This window comes from Alosa pseudoharengus, unplaced genomic scaffold (assembly GCF_046254945.1).
Source record: "Alosa pseudoharengus isolate Yale_2024_CS ecotype anadromous, Long Island Sound unplaced genomic scaffold, YU_APseudo_1.1 YU_APseudo_1.1_scf_15, whole genome shotgun sequence".
Taxonomy (NCBI): Eukaryota; Metazoa; Chordata; class Actinopteri; order Clupeiformes; family Clupeidae; genus Alosa; species Alosa pseudoharengus.
In genome coordinates, this window is record NW_027468620.1 from 39,869,228 (window position 1) to 39,893,830 (window position 24,603).

General features: G+C 43.3%; 1 protein-coding gene across 1 annotated transcript; it reads right to left on the bottom strand.

The window, feature by feature from the left end:
• Positions 1–1,256: 1,256 nt before the first annotated feature.
• Positions 1,257–21,113, bottom strand: echs1 (enoyl CoA hydratase, short chain, 1, mitochondrial). Its single transcript, XM_076286415.1, has 8 exons — positions 20,965–21,113; positions 19,067–19,270; positions 17,874–18,001; positions 17,399–17,498; positions 16,850–16,954; positions 2,217–2,336; positions 1,812–1,879; positions 1,257–1,657 (listed from the first exon to the last, which is right to left on the bottom strand). The coding sequence occupies exons 1-8, from the start codon at positions 21,050–21,052 to the stop codon at positions 1,592–1,594; spliced, it is 879 nt and encodes a 292-aa protein (XP_076142530.1). The 5' UTR covers positions 21,053–21,113; the 3' UTR covers positions 1,257–1,591.
• Between the last annotated feature and the right edge of the window lie 3,490 nt (positions 21,114–24,603).

Genomic DNA, 24,603 nt, shown 5'->3' on the forward strand with positions numbered 1-24,603 from the left:
TGGGTTAAAGGGAAGAAACCGTTTATAGATAGATAGATAGATGGATAGATGGATACTTTATTGATCCCCAGGGGAAATTCAAGGAATGTTATGTTTTGGAAACTGTTAACATTGAATGAACAATCCAACGCATGTGTATAGGCTAGCGTAACGTGCACGCCACGTTGCTAAATTAATATAATTGTAGTTGTTACAGCAATTCTTCCGTATTTCGTTTCCCGTTAGACCTATGAAGTCCTCATTTACATTAGAAATAGCACCAGCAAGAAGCCTATACACAGTCACAAAATAAAATAATTAAAGAACAAACTACAAGTAAAATATCACTGGATTACCTGCACAATTTAGGCACGATTTAGCGATAAACATGACATTGTTTCCTTTGCAGAAGATAACGAACGGGTTGGATGTCATTTAAACTGCAACACATTTCAGCAAACAGTTAGCACAAATTCATTAAACAAAGTTATTAAACATGGATTAATTTAAAGGACAAGGCCTATAGTTTATTAAATGCCATCCTGTCCATTGTGTGTACATCTGTAGAATGTGAGCATCTGGCACCAACGGTCACACACAAATGATCAGAAATGATCGTTAGGTCTGCGTTTATCAAATCACATAAAAACCTACTAAAGCACCAAACTGCTGCTGTTGTCGCGGGGATTCGTGACGCACAGAATAATTAGGGCAACATGAATAGTCCGCAGTGATTCCGTGGCGACATCTAGTGTTGTAATTGTCAGCGCAAAGCTCACATAAAAGATGGCGTGCACCTCCACTCCTTTCCCCATTTGACACGTTTCAAGTCTCTTGGCATGCTACAGTATACTGTGTCCAGCCACTGACCACCTCTGATGTCCTGTTCTATAACATCTCTGTGCAGTGGAGCTCCTCCAGGGTTATCCAAAGGTTTTAGGCAGTAATGTGGGAAAGCCTAATGAGGTGTGAATCCAGTGACTGGGCCCTTGTTATGCTTCATTATCTATAGTAATTGTTATGATCAATTCAACTGATGACAGATTAGGAGCTGGAAATGCAATTGTTTTTAACCTCCAGACAAAATGGCCTCTCTTATGACAGACCCATTAAAGCAATATCTTATGACTGACCCATTAAAGCGATGGCATTTCATATTGTAGTCCTGTTCTGGTTCTGGTTTTGGTGTGGTCGGTCCTGGTCTTCAAAGGACACGTAGGAACTTAGGGATTGAGATGATAGGAATCAGATGATAGGAATCAGTCCAAACAATTCCAGTAACACAACTTACATTTTTATTCAGCAAACAATATTGAGACAAAAACATCTCTGGGGAAAATGTATTAAAAACATGATAGATTCAGAGAAGGCAAAGAGAACAGTGGTGATCAGAAGTGTGTGTGTGTGTGTGTGTGTGTGTGTGTGTGTGTGTGTATGTGTGTGTGTTATGGAGACTCTGTAAGCTTGTCCAGTCAGGCCACCTCGTTAGTTAGTCAGACAGGAAGCCGCAGTAAGGCATCACACTTCTCATCGCAGGCTCCAGCCGATAGCAGGAACTGTAGAAGGAAAACCATCCATCCTAAGACAGTCCAGCGTCTCCACTCGACTTCGGTTACTTATCTTGGAAGTCGGCTTTCCTCTTTTCAACGAACGCGGTCATCCCCTCTCTTCTGTCCTCCTGCAATGCAGCGGAGAGGAGACAAGGCCGTTCAGCAGTGTCCAACACTCACAGACAGCATTCTCCATTTTACAGACAGACAGGACTACAGACAGCATTTTCCATTTTACAGACAGCATTTCCGACCCGAGCCCAGAGCGACAGGACTACTCACCGTGGCGAAGGTGGCGTGGAACAACCTCTTCTCCAGACGGTTCCCTTCGGCCAACGTCAACTCGAACGCTGGAGATCAGACACACCAGGTGAATGTTAATGACGTGGAAATGCGTACAAACTGAAATCACACTCATGAGCTCCCGCTCTCCCTGCAGAACACCACACTGCCCTGCGGAACACCCTGCGGAACACCCTGCAGAACACCACACTGCCCTGCGGAACACCCTGCGGAACACCACACTGCCCTGCGGAACACCCTGCGGAACACCACACTGCCCTGCGGAACACCCTGCGGAACACCACACTGCCCTGCGGAACACCCTGCGGAACACCACACTGCCCTGCGGAAGCAACTGAGAAGAGAAGAGCAAACACACAAACAAACACACAACTGATCACTGACCTGCGTTGACGGCCTCCTTGGCCATGGCGGACACCAGCTTGGAGTTGCCAGCGATTTTCTCGCCAGTCTTGATGGCCTCCGAGACAAGCTGGTCCACGGGGAACACTCTACTCACAAGACCTGCACACAAGACACAAGAGATCAGAGATCGCACGCACGCACACACGCACGCGCACGCACACACGCACGCGCACACGCACGCACGCACGCACACACACACGCTCGCACACACACACTGGTGTTCCATAAGGCCTGACTTCCATGGGGGACAGGGGGAGGTATAGGAGGGGCTGGTTTGTTGTTTTAGGGTGGGGCCGAGCGGGGGGATTGAGGGTCTGGCGCCTGGGCTGACTGGGGGAGAGGGGGGATGGAGGGGGGGGGGGGGGGGGGTCACGGGTGGTGGAGGGCAAAATAACTGGAGTGACCTTTCAACCTCATAACAAGCCATTAGGAACGCCGGGATTGGCCGACTTAAGGATTCCCCGCGAGTCTCAGTGAGTCTTTAAGCTCTTCCCTGAGCCCATCTCTGGGAGGGGGGGGGGGGGGCGGCTTCCTGCACTATTGACTTGACCTTGCTTTGCATCTCTCACGGACAATCTGCTCCTACTGGCGCCCTCTAGTGGCCACTGAAGACACAGCCCAGACAGGAGGCATGTGTGGGGAAAACCCAGCCCTGACCGCAACAGGGACCACCCGAGTCTCTCCTCTGAGCACGGCCAGGCAGCACCAATCACTCTATCAACATGGTCCTGTGGATTATTAACACAACTAATAACGTGTGCAGCTCTGAGCTTATCATAGCTGCCTCTACACAGACGGCCAGCCCACTGCAACTCTCAACACAGAGCCACAAATGGCATCCAACCAGGAAATATGTGCTGGTCAGAGACACAATGAAGAGGGCTGCCTGCTACAGCGGCGCTCGGGGAGCAGTGAGGGGTTAGGTGCCTTGCTCAAGGGCACTTCAGTCGTTCCTACAGGTCGGCGTTCGAACCGGCAACCCTCCAGTTTCAAGTCCGAAGCCCTAACCAGTATGCCACGGCTGCATTTGGTCACAGTGAAGAGGGAAGCCACATTTGGTTACACTTCACTTGGAAAGACTATCTGCAGTAAAGATGGGCATTCGATTAAATTTTCTTAGTCGATCGTCGGGAGAATTAACGATCGACTATCCATCAATCATTAATATTTCTAGGCCTATATTAAAATTCACTATTTATTTAACTTTTTATACATTTAAAAGTGCAATGAAAATACAAAAATACAGCATGTTTTTCCTCGACGAGATCTTTATGACAAGAAGAATAACTTGTGGCAGTTAAACGGGACGTTCGGTCAGGCTAAACTTGTAAAGATATTAAGCGCTGCGCTGCGCTGCGCTGCTCTAAAGCAGCAGAATGAGAGCCGGCGTTCAGATTAAACAGAGACCCTTGTTTGTTCCAAAATAATACATTATAAAAAAGAATCATGTTAAACAATAACTTGACCAAAACCATAATAATGCTTAGATCTGACAGGTTTTGTCAAAATGTAACTCAAAACTATCCAAGGCATGGAGTCGAGAAAGAGGATGAGAGATTAGCCTATACCAATTAATTAGGCTATTTAACAAAGCCTCATAAAAAATGGCCGGGGTATTTTATTTACTTTATTTGGGGTAGGCTAAATTGAGCAGGCCTTTATTTCTACTTGCATTTTATTGTGAGACATGCGTTTCGTTTGGAGCACATACCACTATCAAAAGCAGACGATTTTCCATTTGGTTTGGGATTTAATTTACTTTTGGACAGTTTGATTATATTGCTCAATGTTGGGACTGATGAGCACTGAAATCTAGGGAGTATTTGATGGCTCACTCACATTTCATGTAGTTGAAAGAGTCTGGATTTTCACCCGCTGTTTATTGCGAGACAAGGCATTTTATTAAATTCGTAGGCTGGAATGCCTCCAGTCGCGGCAACAATTGTGTTTAAATGTAGTACTAGTAGCCTAGGCCTACTGCTTCAGCCTCTGGCAAGCTCAGAAGTGGATGGCAAGCGACTGAGCTTGAAAGCGACGTGTCGGAGACCCATGGTGTAGGATAACTTTTCATTGACAACAAGGTATTAAACCAACCAACAATATAACATATTAAGAACAGCTCTTATTTCATTGAGTTAAATCGAAACAATGACCTTCTATTGCTCGTGCACTGATAGCCCTACTGGTAGGCAATTATTACCAGTGTTGGGCAAGTTACTGAAAATTAGTAATTAGTTACAGTTACTAGTTACTTCTTTCAAAAGTAATTCAATTACGTTACCAATTACTGTATATCAAAAGTAATTAGTTACTAGAGAAAGTAACTTTTGAGTTACTTTTAAGTCTGCTTTTAAAATGTCAATATGAACAGTACTGAACAGTCACACACACAATAAACCTAATTTTTGGACCTATTTATTGTAGTTTCAACGGCCCTTCAAATCAATAGCCTTGTGCATGAGTTCTCAAACTTTTTCCGACCACAAAACATTCTACAATGCATGGCCTCCCTGACCTTGTTTTGCGCCACCCTCACCATCTAGGTGGTTTGATAGATATGTACAGTACACTGCCTACTGCTTGCCTTCTACTAGTATGCATGGTGGTGCACTGACACTGAATTCTGCAATATAGTAATAAGTTATTATTATCATTATTATTGCAATCCTTCTGTAGGCTACATGGAATTCGTTCAATGGGATGTAATGTGAAACAATGTTAAATGGCCTATTTTCAAAGCAGTTATTGTCTGCTCACACACACATAACCTTAGGTTATCCTCATCCTGCTTTGAACACAGTTGTATTATATAGCATTTTAAGCACCACCAGTTTGGGAAAAGCCTGCGCTGCACAAGTGCTGACCTACCGAAATAAGTTCTAATGCATCCGAGAGTTTGGGATTGTCGCGCACTATGCAGAAGGTTACTCTTCATCTGATAAGGTGTTCCAGAGAGAAGTTGAATGTTCCGTCGCAGACAAATGAATCCATAACACCATGGACGTCAATTCCGATGTAAACATAGCCTACTGTGCAAATAACTCAAGTCGCTGTTACGTACGGTAGGCTATTTGGAGGTTTCTTTATCTGGTAAGTGAAATCTGCATTTTCCTCTCGAGTTAAATGTGTGCTTGCTTGTGCCAAGGCTATATATAGGCTACCGTGTTGGTACCTATTGGTGTTGTGGCGTGGCTATGTTGTAAGAATGAGAAATTGATATAACGAGGCTTTTGCGCAATAGGCGCAATAAACAACAATGCGCTTTTACTTTAGTGGAGCTTACGAGATGGAAACGAAAGGGAAAAGGCTTTTAAGATGCCCATTTAAATTGTAGCGTAATGCACTCTTGTGTGTTTTAGCATAAATCCGAAATAAGGAGGAATGTGAGGAGGCTCCTATTAACTGTAAAGAATGCATCTGCAATATAAACATGAAACACAATCGCTGGAAACACAGCTAAGGTCGGGAGACAAAGCAGCAAATGTGCATCTTGTCTGCAGTCGTTCATTCAAGATCAACAGAGTAACGCAAGTAACAAACTCTTTGAAATTTCAGTAATTGTAATTGCGTTACTGGATTTACAAAAATACTTCGTTACATGCTCGTTACCACTAAAAGTAGTGGAATTACAGTAACGCGTTACTTTGTAACGCATTACTCCCAACACTGATTATTACATTGCAGTGTTATAGTATAGTATATATACTCTTTTGATCCTGTGAGGGAAATTTGGTCTCTGCATTTATCCCAATCCGTGAATTAGTGAAACACACTCAACACACAGTGAGGTGAAGCACACACTAATCCCGGCGCAGTGAGCTGCCTGCAACAGCGGCGCTCGGGGAGCAGTGAGGGGTTAGGTGCCTTGCTCAAGGGCACTTCAGCCGTTCCTACTGGTCGGGGTTCGAACCGGCAACCCTCCGGTTACAAGTCCGAGGCGCTAACCAGTAGGCCACTGGGTGTGTTTGCAGTGAACTAAGGTTATCGTTTCTTTAAACGATAAAATGGCCCCACGCCACACTTTACTGTGAACTCTTCATAAATCAAAACAGAAACTCGTAGGTAATAGAGTAGTCTATAGCGTCAAATATTGTCCCGGGGTGGTATAATGTTTAATTGCTGCCACACAGTGAAATTCATTTCATTGCTTCAAGACACACTATGTAACGCAACCTGCATTAGTTTAATCAACAACAAATTAACGTGATCAACGAAATTCTTAATGATCAACTATCGATCGTCGATTAATCATGCCCATCAATAATCTGCAGATGATCAGATTATCAACACACGATCTGCTGACAGTGTTAACTACACGTTATGGTTGAGGTGATCTGCTGACAGTCTTAACTGGTTAAGGTGATCAGCTGACAGTGTTAATCTGCTGACAGTGTTAACTGGTTAAGGTTATCTGCTGACAGTTAAGGTTATCTGCTGACAGGTTATGGAGTTGGATTTGGTTATGGTGATGTTCAGTAACTATTCCAACAACTATTTTACACACTGAACCTGAATTTTAACTGATAACCTGTAAGTCTCTGTGGGGGCGAAATAGCCACCTGTTAAAGGAGCACGCCACCATTCAACTTATTTACGGTCTCTCCCAGCGTTAGATAAGATGATACAGACCCTTCTCATCCCTTCCCTACGCAGCTCTGTGAGTTAGATAAGATAACCTTCTCGTCTCTGTGCGTTAGATAAGATACCCTTCTCATCACTGTGCATTAGATAAGATACCCTTCTCGTCACTCTGCGTTAGATAAGATACCCTTCTCGTCTCTGTGCGTTAGATAAGATAATTTCTGTGTGTTAGATAAGATACCCTTCTCGTCTTTGTGGGTAAGATAAGATGATACAAACCCTTCTCATCTCTGTGCCTGCAGTAACTCAGTCTGATGCACCAATCATTAGCAAAGTTAGTGTGAAATCTCATATTATTATTGACATCTATGGAGTCCTACTGACATGGGCATTGTGGATCACAAATTCAAATGGAGCCAAGGAGAGGAGCTGGATATAGGTCCAGTGGGCGGAGTCTAAACACAAGATCCAGGGGGTGGAGCTGATCTTGGTCCAGTGGGTGGAGTCTAAACACAAGATCCAGGGGGTGGAGCTGATCTTGGTCCAGTGGGCGGAGTCTAAACACAAGATCCAGGGGGAGTAGCTGATCTTGGTCGGGGTTGTTAGCTTGTTGCTACGTAATACAAATACGTGTTCACTTCTGGCGTTTTGGGTAGCTAACATTAGCTGCTAGTACAACACGAAGGGCTCTGTCTGTGTGACCTGAAACGCGTGGTCAGTGTCAAAAAGCTTAGGGGTGTGTCCAGTTCACATTCGGGGTGGTTTTGTTATTAAACGTTGAGCGCAGACTTCCGGTGACGCCATGTCTAAGGCATAAGCCTAAAAACGGAGCTCCGTCTATTTGATTATTAAAAATCCTAACAACTGATCGAAAACTAGGCGATATAATATATTTACGTGATGTCAACATCATCTAGAGGCAGAGGTGCTGGTAAACAGCAGAACTTGACAGATAAGAATGAAAATCCGAAGCAAAACCAAAAGGGAGAAGACGATAATGCTAGTGCTAACGTTCACCACATGGAATCCAGGGTATTAGCCGAGCTAGAAAAGCTACGGGCGGAAAACCGTGATGGACATGAACAGACTAAGGCCTCGCTTACAAAATTGGGGTCGTCTATGGAGGAACTGAAAACTGAAATAAGAAGGCTGGAGACAAGAACAACAGAGGCGGAAGATCGCATTAGTGCGGCAGAAGACAATGGGAAAAGGTATGAGAGAGCAATGAGATATCTGCTGCGCCGTGATATGGACTTAACAGCCAGGTGTGAAGACCTGCAGAATAGGATGAGACACAATAATTTGAGAATATATAAGGTGCCTGAGGGGAGTGAGGGCAGAGATGTTAGGGAGTTTGCAAAGGAGTTGATACAGTCCGTCCTCGACCCAATGCCTGAAGTGAGCCTAGAAATTGAGAGAGCCCATCGGTCTTTAACAACCAAGCCAACGAGTCCCAATGCCACTCCGAGATCTCTCATCATAAGATTTGTGGACTATTCCGTGGAAGAAGATTCTCAGACAAGCATGGGGCCAAAAACTTGTTTTCAAAGGAGAACAGATATACTTTGACCATGACTACTCCCCAGAGTTACAAAATAAGAGAAAGCAGGTTAGAGAGGTCATCAAAAGTTTAAAAGAGAAAAACATCAAAGCTAAATGCATCTACACAGCACAGCTGAAAGTCTTCATGGATTCTGGTGAGAAGACCTACCCGACGCTAACAGAAGCACTCCCGACACTTCGGGAACTTAATATCCTCAGATAGACACTTCGGGAACTTAATATCCAACCTCAGATAGACACTTAGGGAACTTAATATCCAACCTCAGATAGACACTTCGGGAACTTAATAATATCAGATAGATGAACGGGAGCAAATGGAAGGGGAGATGGGACGTTACAGGTGGAAAAGCGCAGGAAGGAGAAAGGAGAGAGATTCAGCGATGCTGGCGAATGCGGATGTAAGGGCCTTCTTTGAGGAAGCAGAGTGACATTGATTACGCCGAGTTTTCTTCTACAATTTGGATATGTTAAAGACTACTACGTTAGGACATTAATCGTTTTTTGCAATATTGGACGGAACTTTTGAAACGCGAGGCTGTGCAGACTGAGCTGCAATCGTTCTACGAGACGGACGACAGCAGCCCAAACACACTGAGTGTGACACCCGCGGAGGAGCTGTCACCACCCTTCGCCCAGGCAACACCAGGAGCTGGTTTGTTCAGTCTAACGACCAAACATTTTTGTCAAGTTGTTGATTACCAGCTGGGTATGTGGAAGTCTATGGTTCATAACTTTGTTCTTAGGTTAGGCTTAGGTAATTGTTCTATTTTTTTTTTTATTTGCTTTTTTCACATTGAGTTAAATGCTGGGCTGTCATTATGTATATTGTGTGAAACTTTTGTGGAGATAAAAGATAGGGATAGAGATGCAGTGACATACAGGTTGAGATATGGACAGGTTAATCTGTGTTAGTTACAATGTGAAGGGTTTGGGCAATCCAATCAAGAGAAAAAAGATATTAGGTCAACTTAAGAAATTACACTGTTCTGTAGCAATGATTCAAGAGACTCATCTGTCGGAAAAAGAACACCTAAAATTAAAAAGAGAATGGGTGGACCAGGTATTTAGTTCTTCCTTTGAGAGCGGGAGAAAAAGGGGGCTGGCCATTTTACTGAACAAATCAGTCTACTTTAACCATACACAGACTATTAAAGATAAAGAAGGGAGATATGTTATGGTAATGGGAACCATTGGGGGTACAAAAGTTACTATGCTGAATCTATATGCTCCCAATGAGGATGACACACAATTTTTCAAAAATGTTGGAGCTATATTAGCGGATAAAGCAGAGGGGTTTATTTTAATAGGAGGGGACTTCAACTGTGTCCTGAAACAGAACATGGATAGACTCCCAGTAGCAGTGGGGCCTTTGTCCAAAAAATCCACTACTCTTCAGGCAATGATGTGTGAGTTGGGGTTGGTGGATGTATGGCACCACCTACACCCTAGGGAGAAAGACTTTACGTTTATGTCTCAGGTGCATGGGAGCTATTCGAGATTAGATATGTTTTTGATATCTGGAACAGAACTCTTTAGGACTAGGAACTGCAGTATTGAACCCATCACTATATCGGACCATGCACCGGTGACTTTGGAGGTTTGGAGGTGAGGATAGGGCCTAGTAAACAGTTTAAATACTGGAGAATGAATGTTTCTTTGTTAAATGACAACTTAATTAAACAAGAAATAAAAGAAGATTTAATAGAATACATAACATTAAATGATAATGGAGCTGTATCTCCCTCTATCCTGTGGGAGGGGGCCAAAGTGGTGATGAGGGGCAAAATTATTGCAACTTCTTCAAGACTGAAAAAGCAAAGATTAGCTCAACAAGATAAATTAGAGAAAGAAATTAAGGAACTAGAGACAGAGCACAAGCTATCTAATAATCAGGAAGTATTAGCAACACTAAAGGAGACTAGACAAAAATTGGATGACCTGTTAATTTCTAAAGCAGAAGGTGCATTAAGATTTACAAAAAGAAAATATTATGAATTTGGAAATAGAGCAAGCCGTTTATTGGCTTTTCAACTCCGAAAAGAACAATCTAGTAGAATTGTTCACAAGATACAGTGCCCATATCAGGGTAAGATGCTAACGCAACCACATGATATTGCAGAGGCATTTGCTAAATACTATGAAAAGCTATATGAGGAAGAGAGGGACCCACAGATAAAAGAAAAGATGGAAATATTCTTTAACTCAATTAAAATGTCTAAATTAACATCATCTGAATCAGAAATGTTGTCTTCTCCAATTACAGACAAGGAAATTAAAGATAATATTCAAAATCTAAAAAATAATAAATCACCAGGGGTGGACGGATTTCCAGGAGAATATTATAAAACATTTATAAATGAATTAACACCATTATTGCTCAGAGTGTAAAACTATGCACTTAAAGAAGGGGACCCACCTGGCTCATGGTCAGAAGCAATAATTAGTGTAATCCATAAAGACAATAAAGATCCAACACAATGCAAATCCTATCGCCCAATTAGTCTCCTATGTGTAGACCTTAAGATATTAACCTCAATAATAGCAAAGAGGATACAGAAATATATATATAAACTTGTGAAACCAGATCAGACGGGATTTATTAACAACAGACAAGGAGTAGACAACATTAGAAGAGCCCTTAATTTACAGGAAATTGCAGCCAAAAGAAATGCCCCGTCAGTGCTTCTCAGCATTTGATAGGGTTGACTGGCTCTTCCTCCAACAGACCCTTAGATGTATGGGCTTTAATGATACATTTATTAAGTGGATTCAAATGTTCTATGGCAATCCTAGATCCAGAGTTAGAGTTAATGGACACTGTTCCAAATGTTTTCCACTGGGAAGGGGAACCAGACAGGGAGACTCTCTATCCCCCTCTCTGTTTGCACTAAGCATTGAACCATTAGCGGAGTTGATTAGGACCAATCCATTCATTCAAGGTATATGTGATGAAGGAAAAGTTCAACATAAGATAGCGCTATTTGCGGACGACATTTTATTATTTCTAGAGAACCCTAGTACCTCTATCCCAGCACTACTGAATAGCCTTAGCGAGTACAGTGCTGTCTCAGGCTACAAAGTCAATACAGACAATTCTGAAGCCATGATGATAGCAGGGGATTGGCCCTCCCAGCTAGATGATAGGGTCTCTTTTAGAAGACCCAAACAGGGATTTCGCTACCTGGGTGTTATGCTCACTTCAAGGGCCGAGCAACTATTTACAGCAAATTATAATAAATTGATAAAAGAAATCAATGTAGACATAAGCAGATGGGATATGTTACCGCTTTCACTGTTTGGTAGGGTAGAGACAGTGAGAATGAATGTACTACCAAGGCTACTTTTCCTCTTTCAGTCCTTACCTATTAAGGTTCCACAGTCCACATTTAAGTTGCTTAAAAAGCGTTTATCAAAATGTATCTGGCAAAATAGAAGACCAAGAATAAGATTGAAAATATTAATGGCAAGTAAGGAGAAAGGAGGTTTGGGTCTACCCAATTTCAAATTGTACTACTGGGCAGCCCAACTCAGAGCAATGCTAGCTTGGGTAGCCAGAGATGAAGAGATTGAATGGGTGTCTATTGAAAGAAATTCCTTATCAGGAATATCATTAAATACTCTGCCATTTCTTAGTCAGCAGTCTCAATTTTTTTTTTAAATAAGCAACATATATATTAAACACACACTCCGAGTGTGGAATATAGTCCAAAAGCATCTAAGAGGAGGGGTGGCTTTGTCACGGGCCATAGCCATATTGGGAAATATAGAGTTTCTCCCATCTATAGTTGACAGAGTCTATAGAAGATGGTCTGAAAGTGGGTTAAAAATAATGAATCAGCTATTTGAAGGAAATGTATTCAAATCATTTTCACAACTCCAGGATCAATTTAGTTTACCCCAAAGCGATCTCTACAGATATCTGCAAATCAGACACTACATCACAAAACACACTGACTGGGACATTATCAAGCAAGGCCCCACTAATATTGAAATGCATTTCATACATATATTACAAAAACTCCTAACAACAAAACATCAAGTGTCTCTCATCTATAAAAAGCTAATGGCTGACACATCTGATAACACTCTACATATCAAAGGGGAATGGGAAATGGAGCTTAATGTCACTATAGAGGATGATAAGTGGGAGGATATATGCTCTGAATTTCATAAGGGGATTGGGAGCCAACTGTGGAAGGAATTTGATTGGAAAGTAAAGATGAGGTTTTTTAGGACCCCTTTAAAAGTCAGTGTTTTTAATAACAAATGTAATAACAAGTGTTGGAGAGATTGTGGGATGGTTGGAGACCATACCCATATATTCTGGGATTGCCCCAAAATACAGATATTCTGGAGAAACATTAAAGACGAATTGGAAAAAATTATGGGTATTAATTTACCTCTGGACCCTGTGTTGTTCTTATTGGACAACATGGCAGAACAAAATTTGACCAAAGACCAATGTTATATTTTACATATCCTTCTGATGACCGCTAGGAAAATGATAACCATTCACTGGATGCAGCCCGACCCTCCCACAATATCTGAATGGATACAGAAAATTAAACATGTCCAAATGATGGAAAATATGACTGCCATTCTACAGCTGAAACTGCCTTTATTTATAAGGAGATGGACTTTTGTTACTCTATACATGGATTGAAAGTGAACAGATATGCCCAGGTAATTTATAAATATTATGTGATCCACAATCAAGGTCTTATTTGTCAGTCTAGCTGATTGTATGTTTGTCTGTTTTTTTTTTTTGTTTGTTTTTGTTGGTTTTTTTATATATTTTTTTATATATATCATTAGTATTATATCTTAGTTTTGTTGTTGTTGTTGTTGCCCTTAGTGTATTGTGTGGTCATGTTTGCCTGTAAGTTATGTACTGGCAATAACGTAAAAACGTTGAGCGCAGTGTTCAAAAAGGTTGTTCTTCCGTTTCTCAATCAGTCATGGGTGAGCATAACAGCCTTTCAACCAATGAGAGAGACATCTGTCATTCCCTTTAACAGCAAGCAGCGCAACTTTAAACAGCGCATCAGTATTTTGATAGTCAGCGGCGCATTTGAAGGAATCTGCTTGCATGCGAGACCATGTATAGAACACAGGGACTCCACTAAACCTTGCTTTACTGAAACCTGTTTGTGACTACATGCATTCTGCACTCGCCTATTATTTGAACCGAAAGGCAAAGCGAAACCATCATCACCGTGGCCTATTATTTGAACCGAAATGCAAAGTGAAACCATCATCACCGTGGCAACCGAAAGGCAAAGCGAAACCATCATCACCATGGCCTATTATTTGAACCAAAAGGCAAAGCGAAACCATCATCACCGTGGCAACCGAAAGGCAAAGCGATACCATCATCACCGTGGCCTATTATTTGAACCGAAAGACAAAGTGAAACCATCATCACCGTGGCCTATTATTTGAACCGAAAGGCAAAGCGAAACCATCATCACCGTGGCAACCGAAAGGCAAAGCGAAACCATCATCACCGTGGCCTATTATTTGAACCGAAAGGCAAAGTGAAACCATCATCACCGTGGCAACCGAAAGGCAAAGTGAAACCATCATCACCGTGGCCTCATAGGCAGGTTCTACACAGTTATTTACTTCACTACTGATTGACAGTTATTTACTTCTCTACTGATTGACAAGGGGTTACAACCAAAAACGTAGCCTGAAAAAAGCCATCCTTACCCCAATAATGTTGAATGACTGAATAAAAATCCTATTTACCTTGCAGAGAAGTTGTTTGGGACTGTTTGCTAAGGGCTGCTTACATCTGTCACTGTGTTGAACACTCAGTAACAGCCCCCACCCTCACACTGACCAAATTCAATCAACACTGTTCTGCTCATCTACCTCATGCGTACTTCAACCTTACAGTTAACAATAGTGTTATTAATACATTATCATTGCACTAAACTGCCTTGCACTATATTTATATTTAATCTTAAACCTCAATCTATACTGATATTGCACTATTCCCACCCTTTTTCAACTGTATATTGCATGTTGAGGTGTCCACTATTCCCACCCTTTTTCAACTGTATATTGCATGTTGAGGTGTCCACTATTCCCACCCTTTCTCAACTGTGTTGCATGTTGAGGTGTCCACGACTTGGCAGCCTTGACAGGGACAACAAGAACAGGGAGGCGGACATCGCCAGCCCTTCTTCTTCTTATGAGCGTTCATTGGCAGATTAGGTGCCATTGGGTGCATTACTGCCACCTACTGGATCACGTCAATGTACGGTAGGGCGCAAGCGTAGATATAGTGGGAGGAGTTGGATTTAGATCAGGCCCCCCCCCCCCCCTTGGACCTTGTGTTCTGCAGCGAGACCCATCTCCACATTGTGTTCTGCAGCGAGACCCATCTCCACACATTGACCCATCTCCACACATTGACCCATCTCCACACATTGACCCATCTCCATACATTGACCCATCTCCACACATTGTGTTCTGCAGCGAGACCCATCTCCACACTCCATTAAGATTAGCTGAGTATGAGCATTCAGAGTATGAGCATGTCTTTATTTCCTACATTAAGATCAGCTGAGTATGAGCATGTCTTTATTTCCTACATTAAGATCAGCTGAGTATGAGCATTAAGATCAGCTGAGTATGAGCATATCTTTATTTCCTACATTAAGATCAGCTGAGTATGAGCATGTCTTTATTTCCTACATTAAGATCAGCGGAGTATGAGCATTAAGATCAGCTGAGTATGAGCATTAATATCAGCTGAGTATGAGCATTAAGATCAGCGGAGTATGAGCATGTCTGTGTTTCCTTCATTAAGATCAGCTAAGTATGAGCATTAATATCAGCTGAGTATGAGCATTAAGATCAGCTGAGCTGAGTATGAGCATTAAGATCAGCTGAGTATGAGCATGCCTGTGTTTCCTCTTGACATAAAGTGCAGTCTATGACTGTCAGTCTGCAGTAGGGGTGAACGATTTTGGAAAAAAATCTAATTGCAATTTTTCTCACCAATATTGCGATTGCGATGCGCGATTATTTTTAAGCTCTTTATCTTCTGTCTTATTCAACAAAGACGAGCAATATATTACTCTATAGTATGACCAACACAAAATTAGATAAGTTAAACATAAACTGTTCTTTCCTGGAGCCCAGGCCTATGTTATGATGGCATTAGGTCATTGAATAAGATTGATGAATGAAATATTTTTTTTAACTATTTTAATCACATTAGTAGACCTATATTTGTTGAACTTCCAGCCTTGTAAACATTTAATGATTCTGATTCGTTTCTATTTTGTTTCTATTTCATGTAGATATGACCTTCTTTCGTTAGTTAACAAATAGGTCTACATGTAGTGGCACTGACACGGCTTCTTGTCCTGTGCTCTCCACGCACGCACGCGCGCGCACGCACGCACGCACGCACGCACGCACGCACGCACGCACGCACGCACGCACGCACGCACGTTACGTTTTTTGCTTCTTTAGTGGTCGGTGAGAAGAGTCGGTGACGCGTCGGCAAGCGCAAGTATAAATGCGTTTTGGTGACGTCACATATTACAAATCGCAGCCTTTGAGGTTTGAAAATCGTGTTTCATCATATCGCGATATTATCGCAAATGCAATAAATCGTTCAGCTCTAGTCTGCAGTCTAAAGGATACGTTCAGACTTGGCTACTGACAAGAGAAGTTGTGCAGACCGCTTTTTCCGTTTTTACAAAAATCTGAAAAATACACCAGTCTGAGCATAGTCTAAGGGTTGTACTAGGTGAAACCAAAACCATGTGGTTGTAGTTAGTTACTGAAAATGTATTGAACTATTCTGTTGAGCTAGACAGAAAAGCAAAAACATTGCAATGTGAAGTTGACGACAGCTAGATTGAGTGAGTGTCCTTACAAACTACTATCTTGCTCATACAGAAATGACTCGACTGAGTGGCCGAATATTCATTGTCATTGTCATTTTTAATTAACTTCATTTGTCCACTACGCTCGTTTTCACCGAGTTGTCCCAAACTGGAAGTTGTTGAGATGTCGGGAATTTGGATCTCTGGGATCGTGTGATCAGGTCTGCTGACTACCTGCCTGCTTGGCATCTCTGAGATCGTGTGATCAGGTCTGGTGCCTACCTGCGCGCTTGGCATCTCTGGGATCGTGTGATCAGGTCTGGTGACTACCTGCCTGCTTGGCATCTCTGGGATCGTGTGATCAGGTCTGGTGACTACCTGCCTGCTTGGCATCTCTGGGATCGTGCGATCAGGTCTGGTGCCTACCTGCCTGCTTGGCATCTCTGGGATCGTGCGATCAGGTCTGGTGCCTACCTGCCTGCTTGGCATCTCTGGGATCGTGTGATCAGGTCTGGTGCCTACCTGCCTGCTTGGCATCTCTGGGATCGTGTGATCAGGTCTGGTGCCTACCTGCCTGCTTGGCATCTCTGGGATCGTGTGATCAGGTCTGGTGCCTACCTGCCTGCTTGGCATCCTGGGCGGAGATACGGTCTCCGGTCAGCACCATCTCCATGGCGAGGGACTTCCCCACGGCTCGCGTCAGCCTCTGAGTGCCGCCCGCACCTGAGGAGGACACACAGGTGAGTCTCCGAGAGGGCCAGAACAGTCTACACTTCTACCTGTAGGACTCTCCACTGGGCCATAACAGCCTATACACCTGTAGGTGTGTGGTCCACAGGGATAAAGCAGACCTGCGCAAAACATAATCCTTCTCCATAATCCGCACTGTCTACATGCTTCATCTTTTGCACGTCATGTTTGTGTTGATAACACAAATCCTGGCCAGTAGAGACGTCCAAATTCCCACGGAATGCTGGGAAACGCTGGGACCTTTGACCTTTGACCTTGCTTTGGTCCAAGTAGCGTCTCTTACCCAGACCACGGTAGGAGCTGGGATACTGTGACCTTTGACCTCTTACCTGGGATGGTCCCCAGGAGGATACTGTGACCTTTGACCTCTTACCTGGGATGGTGCCCAGGAGGATACTGTGACCTTTGACCTCTTACCTGGGATGGTGCCCAGGAGGATCTCTGGCTGGCCGAACTGAGCCTTCTCCCCGGCGTATATGATGTCACACATCATGGCAAACTCACATCCGCCGCCGAGCTGTTAACACGCACGCACGCACACACACACACACACACACACACACACACACACACACACACGCACACGCACACGCACACGCACACGCACACGCACACACACACGCACACGCACACGCACACGCACACACACACACACTCCATATCAGTATAAGATAGTAAATCAACACGTTGCTTCCAGAACACTGTGAGGAGTGGTGTCCCAAATCTAGTTTCCTGTTGAGCTCACATATTAACAGCCATTCATCAAAAATGCAGAGTACACCTTTAATTAGGAAGTTCACAGTGGTGGGTCCTGCCTTTCATCAAAAATGCAGAGTACACCTTTAATTAGGAAGTTCACAGTGGTGGGGCCTGTCCTGTGGTCAGCACTTACTGCAAATCCGTTGACTGCGGCGATGACAGGCTTTTTGACCAGAGACACCTTGTTCCAGTGGGCGAGGAAGTTCCCCCCGTAGCACTCCTGGAACGTCCGGTTCTGCATCTCCTTGATGTCAGCACCCGCTGATAAACAACATTACGTCAACAACACAAACAAACAAACAAACAAATAAACACAGGATGCAATAAAGCATGGAACACAGAAAAAAATAAGAAAAGAAGAAAAATGTAGACAAGAGAACAACAGAGTGTTATAGTCGTCATGGCTACAGTCCAATACAATAGAGTCCCGAAGTGTGACGTAGCGTTTCCATGACAGCAGAATCACTGGATCTAAACAAACTTTCGAAGTGGCATAAATAGCATTGAATGTAGACATGTGGCATCATTTCTAGCTAATAAAAATAAATATATAAATTTAAACGTATTTTACCTGCTAGGCAGCAGCTTAGCCACATAACACGGATTCCCTGGCAGGTGTAATAGAAAGAAACAAAATTCCAGTGGATATTTCACGTCTTCTCAAAGACTGGCGGCTGTTAAGAGCAACGTTTTTTGCCAAAAAAAATAAAGCCAAAACACGTCCGTGAATTTAAGGATTTTAACCGCATGCTGTGAAGTTACATGCAGGTCTCTTTTACGGAGGAAACCCATGCTAAAATAAAACTCTGTAGTCACAAATTTGATCGTGTTGGTATGAATATATGTTGTAGTATGTGATTCCTACAGTGTAAAAAAATATACTAACGTCTTAGAAACGTTGTAAAATTATTGAAATAGATTAAGAAAGCCACCGCTATGGCGATTTCAATGATTAGATTGATTTGTTTAGATCCAGTGAAATTGCTGCCTTGGCAACGCTACGTCATGGCTTCGAGACTCTATAGAGTGATATAGTCGTCATGCTACAGTCCAATACAATAGAGTGATATAGTCGTCATGGCTACAGTCCAATACAATAGAGTGATATAGTCGTCATGCTACAGTCCAATACAATAGAGTGATATAGTCGTCATGCTACAGTCCAATACAATAGAGTGATATAGTCGTCATGGCTACAGTCCAACACAAGCATTCCAATCCAAAACCAACAGGTAAGTGTATGAGGAAATCACAGTGTAAAAACAGCAGCCAAACCCTCAGTTACCTTTCTCCAGGTGGAGCTGAGACAGGTGAGCGGGGTCTCACCTGCGAACGCTCGATCGCTTCCTGTGATGACGATGGCGCCCACCTGGGAGTCGGCCTCGAAGGTGTCAAGCGCCCGCCCCACCTCCAGCATCAGGCCGTCGCACAGCGCGTTCAGGGCCTTGGGTCGGTTCAGCTGGATGAAGCCCACATTCTGCTGCTCCCCACGCTTCTCCACCAGGATGTACTGGAACTGGCCAGAACCGGCTGTGGAGCACACCAGACTAACTAACTCCTTCACACCAGGCCCTGTGTTCACTAACTAACTCCTCCACACCAGGCCCTGTGTTCACTAACTAACTCCTCCACACCAGGCCCTGTGTTCACTAACTAACTCCTCCACACCAGGCCCTGTGTTCACTAACTAACTCCTCCACACCAGGCCCTGTGTTCACTAACTAACTCCTCCACACCAGGCCCTGTGTTCACTAACTAACTCCTCCACACCAGGCCCTGTGTTCATTAACTAACTCCTTCACACCAGGCCCTGTGTTCACTAACTAACTCCTCCACACCAGGCCCTGTGTTCACTAACTAACTCCTCCACACCAGGCCCTGTGTTCACTAACTAACTCCTCCACACCAGGCCCTGTGTTCACTAACTAACTCCTCCACACCAGGCCCTGTGTTCACTAACTAACTCCTCCACACCAGGCCCTGTGTTCACTAACTAACTCCTCCACACCAGGCCCTGTGTTCACGAACTAACTCCTCCACTGAGGCCCTGTGTTCACAAACCCAGACTGTGTGTTGACTAACTCCTCTGGACTTACTCGCTAACAATACACACACAAATACTATTCAGTTGTGTTGCCAGGGAGGTGTTGGTTTAGTGACGAACCCAGATCAAGTTAAACTAAGAGGAAGTGGTAAACTCCCTAATAATAGAGCCCTACGCTTCAATCTCCTTCCATGACAAAGTTATAAGGCTGTCTGTTAGGACATTAAGACAAAGCCATAGAGTTCAGCAGAATCACCCCTCATTAGGACATTAAGGCAAAGTTGAGAGCAGAGGTTAATAGCAATGCTTAAATCTACAATAACGTGGTCTACCTAATGCTCAAATCTAGAATAACTTGGTCTACCTTCATTAGAACAGGGGTTAATAGCAATGCTCAAATCTACAATAAAGTGGTCTACCTAATGCTCAAAACTACAATAGCATGGTCTACCTTCACTAGAGCAGGGGTTAACAGCAATGCTCAAATCTCAGTGTTTCCCATACATTGACTTATTTGTGGCGGCCCACCACAATATCAACATTGACCACCACACAATGATTTTCCAGGTTGTACTAAAATTGTGCTTAAATCTGGTTAGCATCATAACCACGCTGTGCTAATTTGTTAAAAAAAATGTTGCATTCAAGTTAATTCTGCAAACCAACCACCACAAATGGAATTCAATTCTCTGGGAAACACTGAATCTACAATAACATAAGTTCTACCTTCACTGGGGCAATGCTCAAAACTACAATAATGTGGTCTACCTAATGCTCAAAACTACAATAAGGTGGTCTACCTAATGCTCAAAACTACAATAACATGGTCTACCTTCACTAGAGCAGGGGTTAACAGCAGGGTTAACAGGGCAAGGATTAACAGCTGCCGTTGCTGGTTCCATGCATGTTTGCAACAGCTGGCTAGCTAGCTGTCTATGGATAATAACAAGTGACATAACACTCGGACTTCTGTGCGACATGACACATTTCAGACATCAAACTAAAGGATGTCGTGGTAGGTTACCTTTACAACAGTTACCAAATCAAGCCAGCAAGTCAGTTAAGTAGCATTGCTGTTAGCGCTGCAACTTAGCTTGAAGTTCATTGTGAAGCTAACATGACATTGACGCAGACAAAAGCAAAATACTTGCTGTTTGCTTCAAAATAGCCGCGTGCTTACCGGAATACTGTCGCATTATTGCTGCTGTCAAAGGCGCCAACTTTGACGACCTCAGGAGTGTTGCAGCTGATTTGTAGAGTAACGCCATTTCGTTATGTACAGACAGACTGAACACTGTGCAGCAGCAATGAGCCCTCAGACCATGGATCACCGACACACTTGAGTCAAGGGAATCACCGACCAACTAAAATCTCGCGATATTTCAAGACCAATCAAAAAGTCCGAGGAGGTAGGAGGTTCTCGGTCTCTCTTTTACTGTTTATGGTGGAAATTAAGCTATTATAAAGAAGCACAGTAACAAAATTCAATTAATTAGGCCTAGCCCAACCAAACAAACCAGTCCCATTTACAAAACGAATAACCTTAGAACCACAGAAACCGATGTTGGCATGCTTGAGCTAGACCATGAGCTAGGTTCATTCTATACTGATTTTTCAGTACATAATTGGACACTGATTAAAGATGATCAGCATCAGACACATGAAACCCCACTGGAGCACTCAAACTCACCCTCTTCTCATTCGAGAAATGAAAAGAAATTCGTTGTGGAATAACCTACCACAGATAACATTTACCAAATAATGCAAAAAATAAAATAAAACAATGTTAGAATTCATTCGTCGGACGCCCTGCCTATCTACATCGGATGGCCAGAACAGAACAAAAAATTGGAAACGTGACATTATGCCATCAGCATGTAGAAGCTGAATTATTTATACTCCATGAGGCAAGCTGTGCGCGCCCGTGCATCAGTGCGCTCGCGTGATCCACCGTTCCCGTAGCCTACATCTATAGACGTGAATCCGCCCGAACCTAATTCAGCTGTAGCCTATATGTACACCGCCCGGACCATTTACATTTTGCCTTTCCTCGTTCTACACCGTCTGGAAAATCAGTGAAGCTGCGCGTCGTTTTGAGGTAAGTGCTAATTGCTTATTAGCTCGCTTATCAGAATGCCTTTTTTCTGAGCGAATTCCATGTAATTAGCTTTGTGTAGTGTCATACTATTTTCATCGCAGGAAAAAAGGCAGTTATGGCGATGTGCAGACACGGTGTCCTCGCTATCACTGACGAACATAACTGAGTTGGATCAATTTTCTGTGGCCAAATTTCCCAATAACACAATGATGAAATAAAAATGATGATATATTTGTGCACCAGCTGATAAATCTGTCTGTGTGGAAATGATATCAGCTCCACATCCTCGTCATTGAGCCCATTTCTGCTGCGGACACTAAAATCACGGACAACATAACGGGCTCTAACTGGAACAATGATTTTTCATTATACATACATGCTTTACATTTATTTACATAGTATTACATATATTAAATGCTTTACATTTATTTACATAGTTTTACATATATTAAATGCTGTACATTTATTTAAAACGCAGGATTGGCTGTATTATAGCTTTTCTATTTGAATTCACTATCTGTTCATTGTAATTATATGATATGATGTGTGTGCAGTGTGTTGATTTAACACTGGACCAGACAGGGGCAGTGCATTAGGTTGCACTATTAGTTATGCCCACACGGTGGCGCCTTCACACCAGTTTTCTTGCCAGCACTGAAATGTGACTATATAGGTAACCTTGTAGCAGTCATCAAATGCAGTCCACGTCACACCTGCTAAACCCAGTGCTGCCGTTAAAGAACCCTGAACACACCCAGTGCTGCCGTTAAAGAACCCTGAACAGAGCTGATGAATGATAGAACTGATGATGCGCATTTGGAATCAGGAACTAGCTGGATGGAAGAATGCAACAGAGTGACACAATTCCCGTACTGTGGCGTCCTGTATGTCTAGGCCCGTGACATCACTGTGTCCTGTATGTCTAGGCCCGTGACATCACTGTGTCCTGTATGTCTAGGCCTGTGACATCACTGTGTCCTGTATGTCTAGGCCCGTGACATCACTGTGTCCTGTATGTCTAGGCCCGTGACATCACTGTGTCCTGTATGTCTAGGCCCGTGACATCACTGTGTCCTGTATGTCTAGGCCTGTGACATCACTGTGTCCTGTATGTCTAGGCCCGTGACATCACTGTGTCCTGTCTGTTTAGGCCTGTGACATCACTGTGTCCTGTATGTCTAGGCCCGTGACATCACTGTGTCCTGTCTGTTTAGGCCTGTGACATCACTGTGTATCCTGTATCATCACAACCTCACTTGTCAGAATGTCAGCAAAACAAAGGAAATGGTGGTGGACTACAAGAAACAACAGAGCAGAGCCTACACTCCACTTAAGATCAGTGGGCTGCAAGTGGAGAGAGTCACAAGCTTCAAATACCTGGGAGTACACCTCACACACACACACACACACACACACACACACACACACACACACACACACACACACACCTGGGCGTACACCTCACTGACGATCTGACATGGACTGTGAACACCCAGCACACACTGAGGAAATCTAGGCAAAGACTGCACTTCCTACGTCAGCTGAGGAAGTTCAAAGTATCAGCACCATCTTGAAGGCCTTTTACTCCTCAGCTGTGGAGTGTCCTGACAATCACTTGGTATGGGAACTGTACAGCCCGTGACTGCAGTGCCCTACAGAGAGTGGTGCGATCATGCCAAACGTACCATCAGAGCACCTCTCCCTACCCTGCAAGAGACCTACAAGAAAATACTATGTACCAGGGCCCAAAGTATCTTAAGGACTCGTCACACATCCTGATCATGGAAACGTCTTTGCTGCTACAAGACCAGAACAGAGAGACTGAGGAGGAGCTTCTATCCTCAAGCAATCTGTATCCTGAACACACACAAGACTATATAAACTTTTTTCTTTTTTATCTTTTACACATTTGCACATGGACTGTACACACACTGCACTTTTTATTCTCTCTTGCTATTTATTAAAATATTTCTTGATCTTTCTTTCTTCACACTTGCACAGAAAAAGCTGAACACCAAACGAAATGTCACTACATGCTTTACGTTAGTATTGCGATGTATGTGACAAATAAACCTCCTTGTATCCTGTATGTCTAGGCCCGTGACATCACTGTGTCCTGTATGTCTAGGCCCGTGACATCACTGTGTCCTGTATGTCTAGGCCCGTGACATCACTGTGTCCTGTATGTCTAGGTCTAGATGTAATGTCCTGTCTTTCTCATACATGTGCTTTGGTTGATCTTACCTGCTCTAAAATGGAATACCATCAGGTTTGGATTACGGCTGGATTTGAAAGCATATGTAGGGTAGAGGTCCACACACACACACAGACACACACACACACACACACACACACACACATATATGTAGAATAGAGGATAGAGCTGGCTGTAGCTACCGTAGAGGACACAGAGGTCATGTCTGTATTTTTTTCTTCAAGTTTTGTTTCATCTATTAACTACATATTCCCCACGAGACAATTATTTTTGCATCAACGCACCATCATGTGACACGTCGTTGCAGATACCTCTGACATGTCAAAACGAATGTAGAGTCGACTCGGCTAACACGGAGTGTGTCCTAAACTAACACACACACTCAGACACAACTATTGCAACATCAGCACCACACACACATTAGCACCACACACAACAACATTAGCACCACACACACAACATCAGCACCACACACACACAACATCAGCACCGCACTCAACACATTA

Bases quoted from the DNA above. Each gene is read 5' to 3' on its own strand.
- echs1 (XM_076286415.1), bottom strand. From the start codon at position 21,052: ATGGCGTTACTCTACAAATCAGCTGCAACACTCCTGAGGTCGTCAAAG. The intron at 18,002-19,066 runs GTGAGACCCCGC...GTTGTTTATCAG, and splicing joins AAGCGATCGAGCGTTCGCAG to CGGGTGCTGACATCAAGGAG. The intron at 1,880-2,216 runs GTCAGTGATCAG...TCTGATCTCCAG, and splicing joins CAAGGAGGCCGTCAACGCAG to CGTTCGAGTTGACGTTGGCC.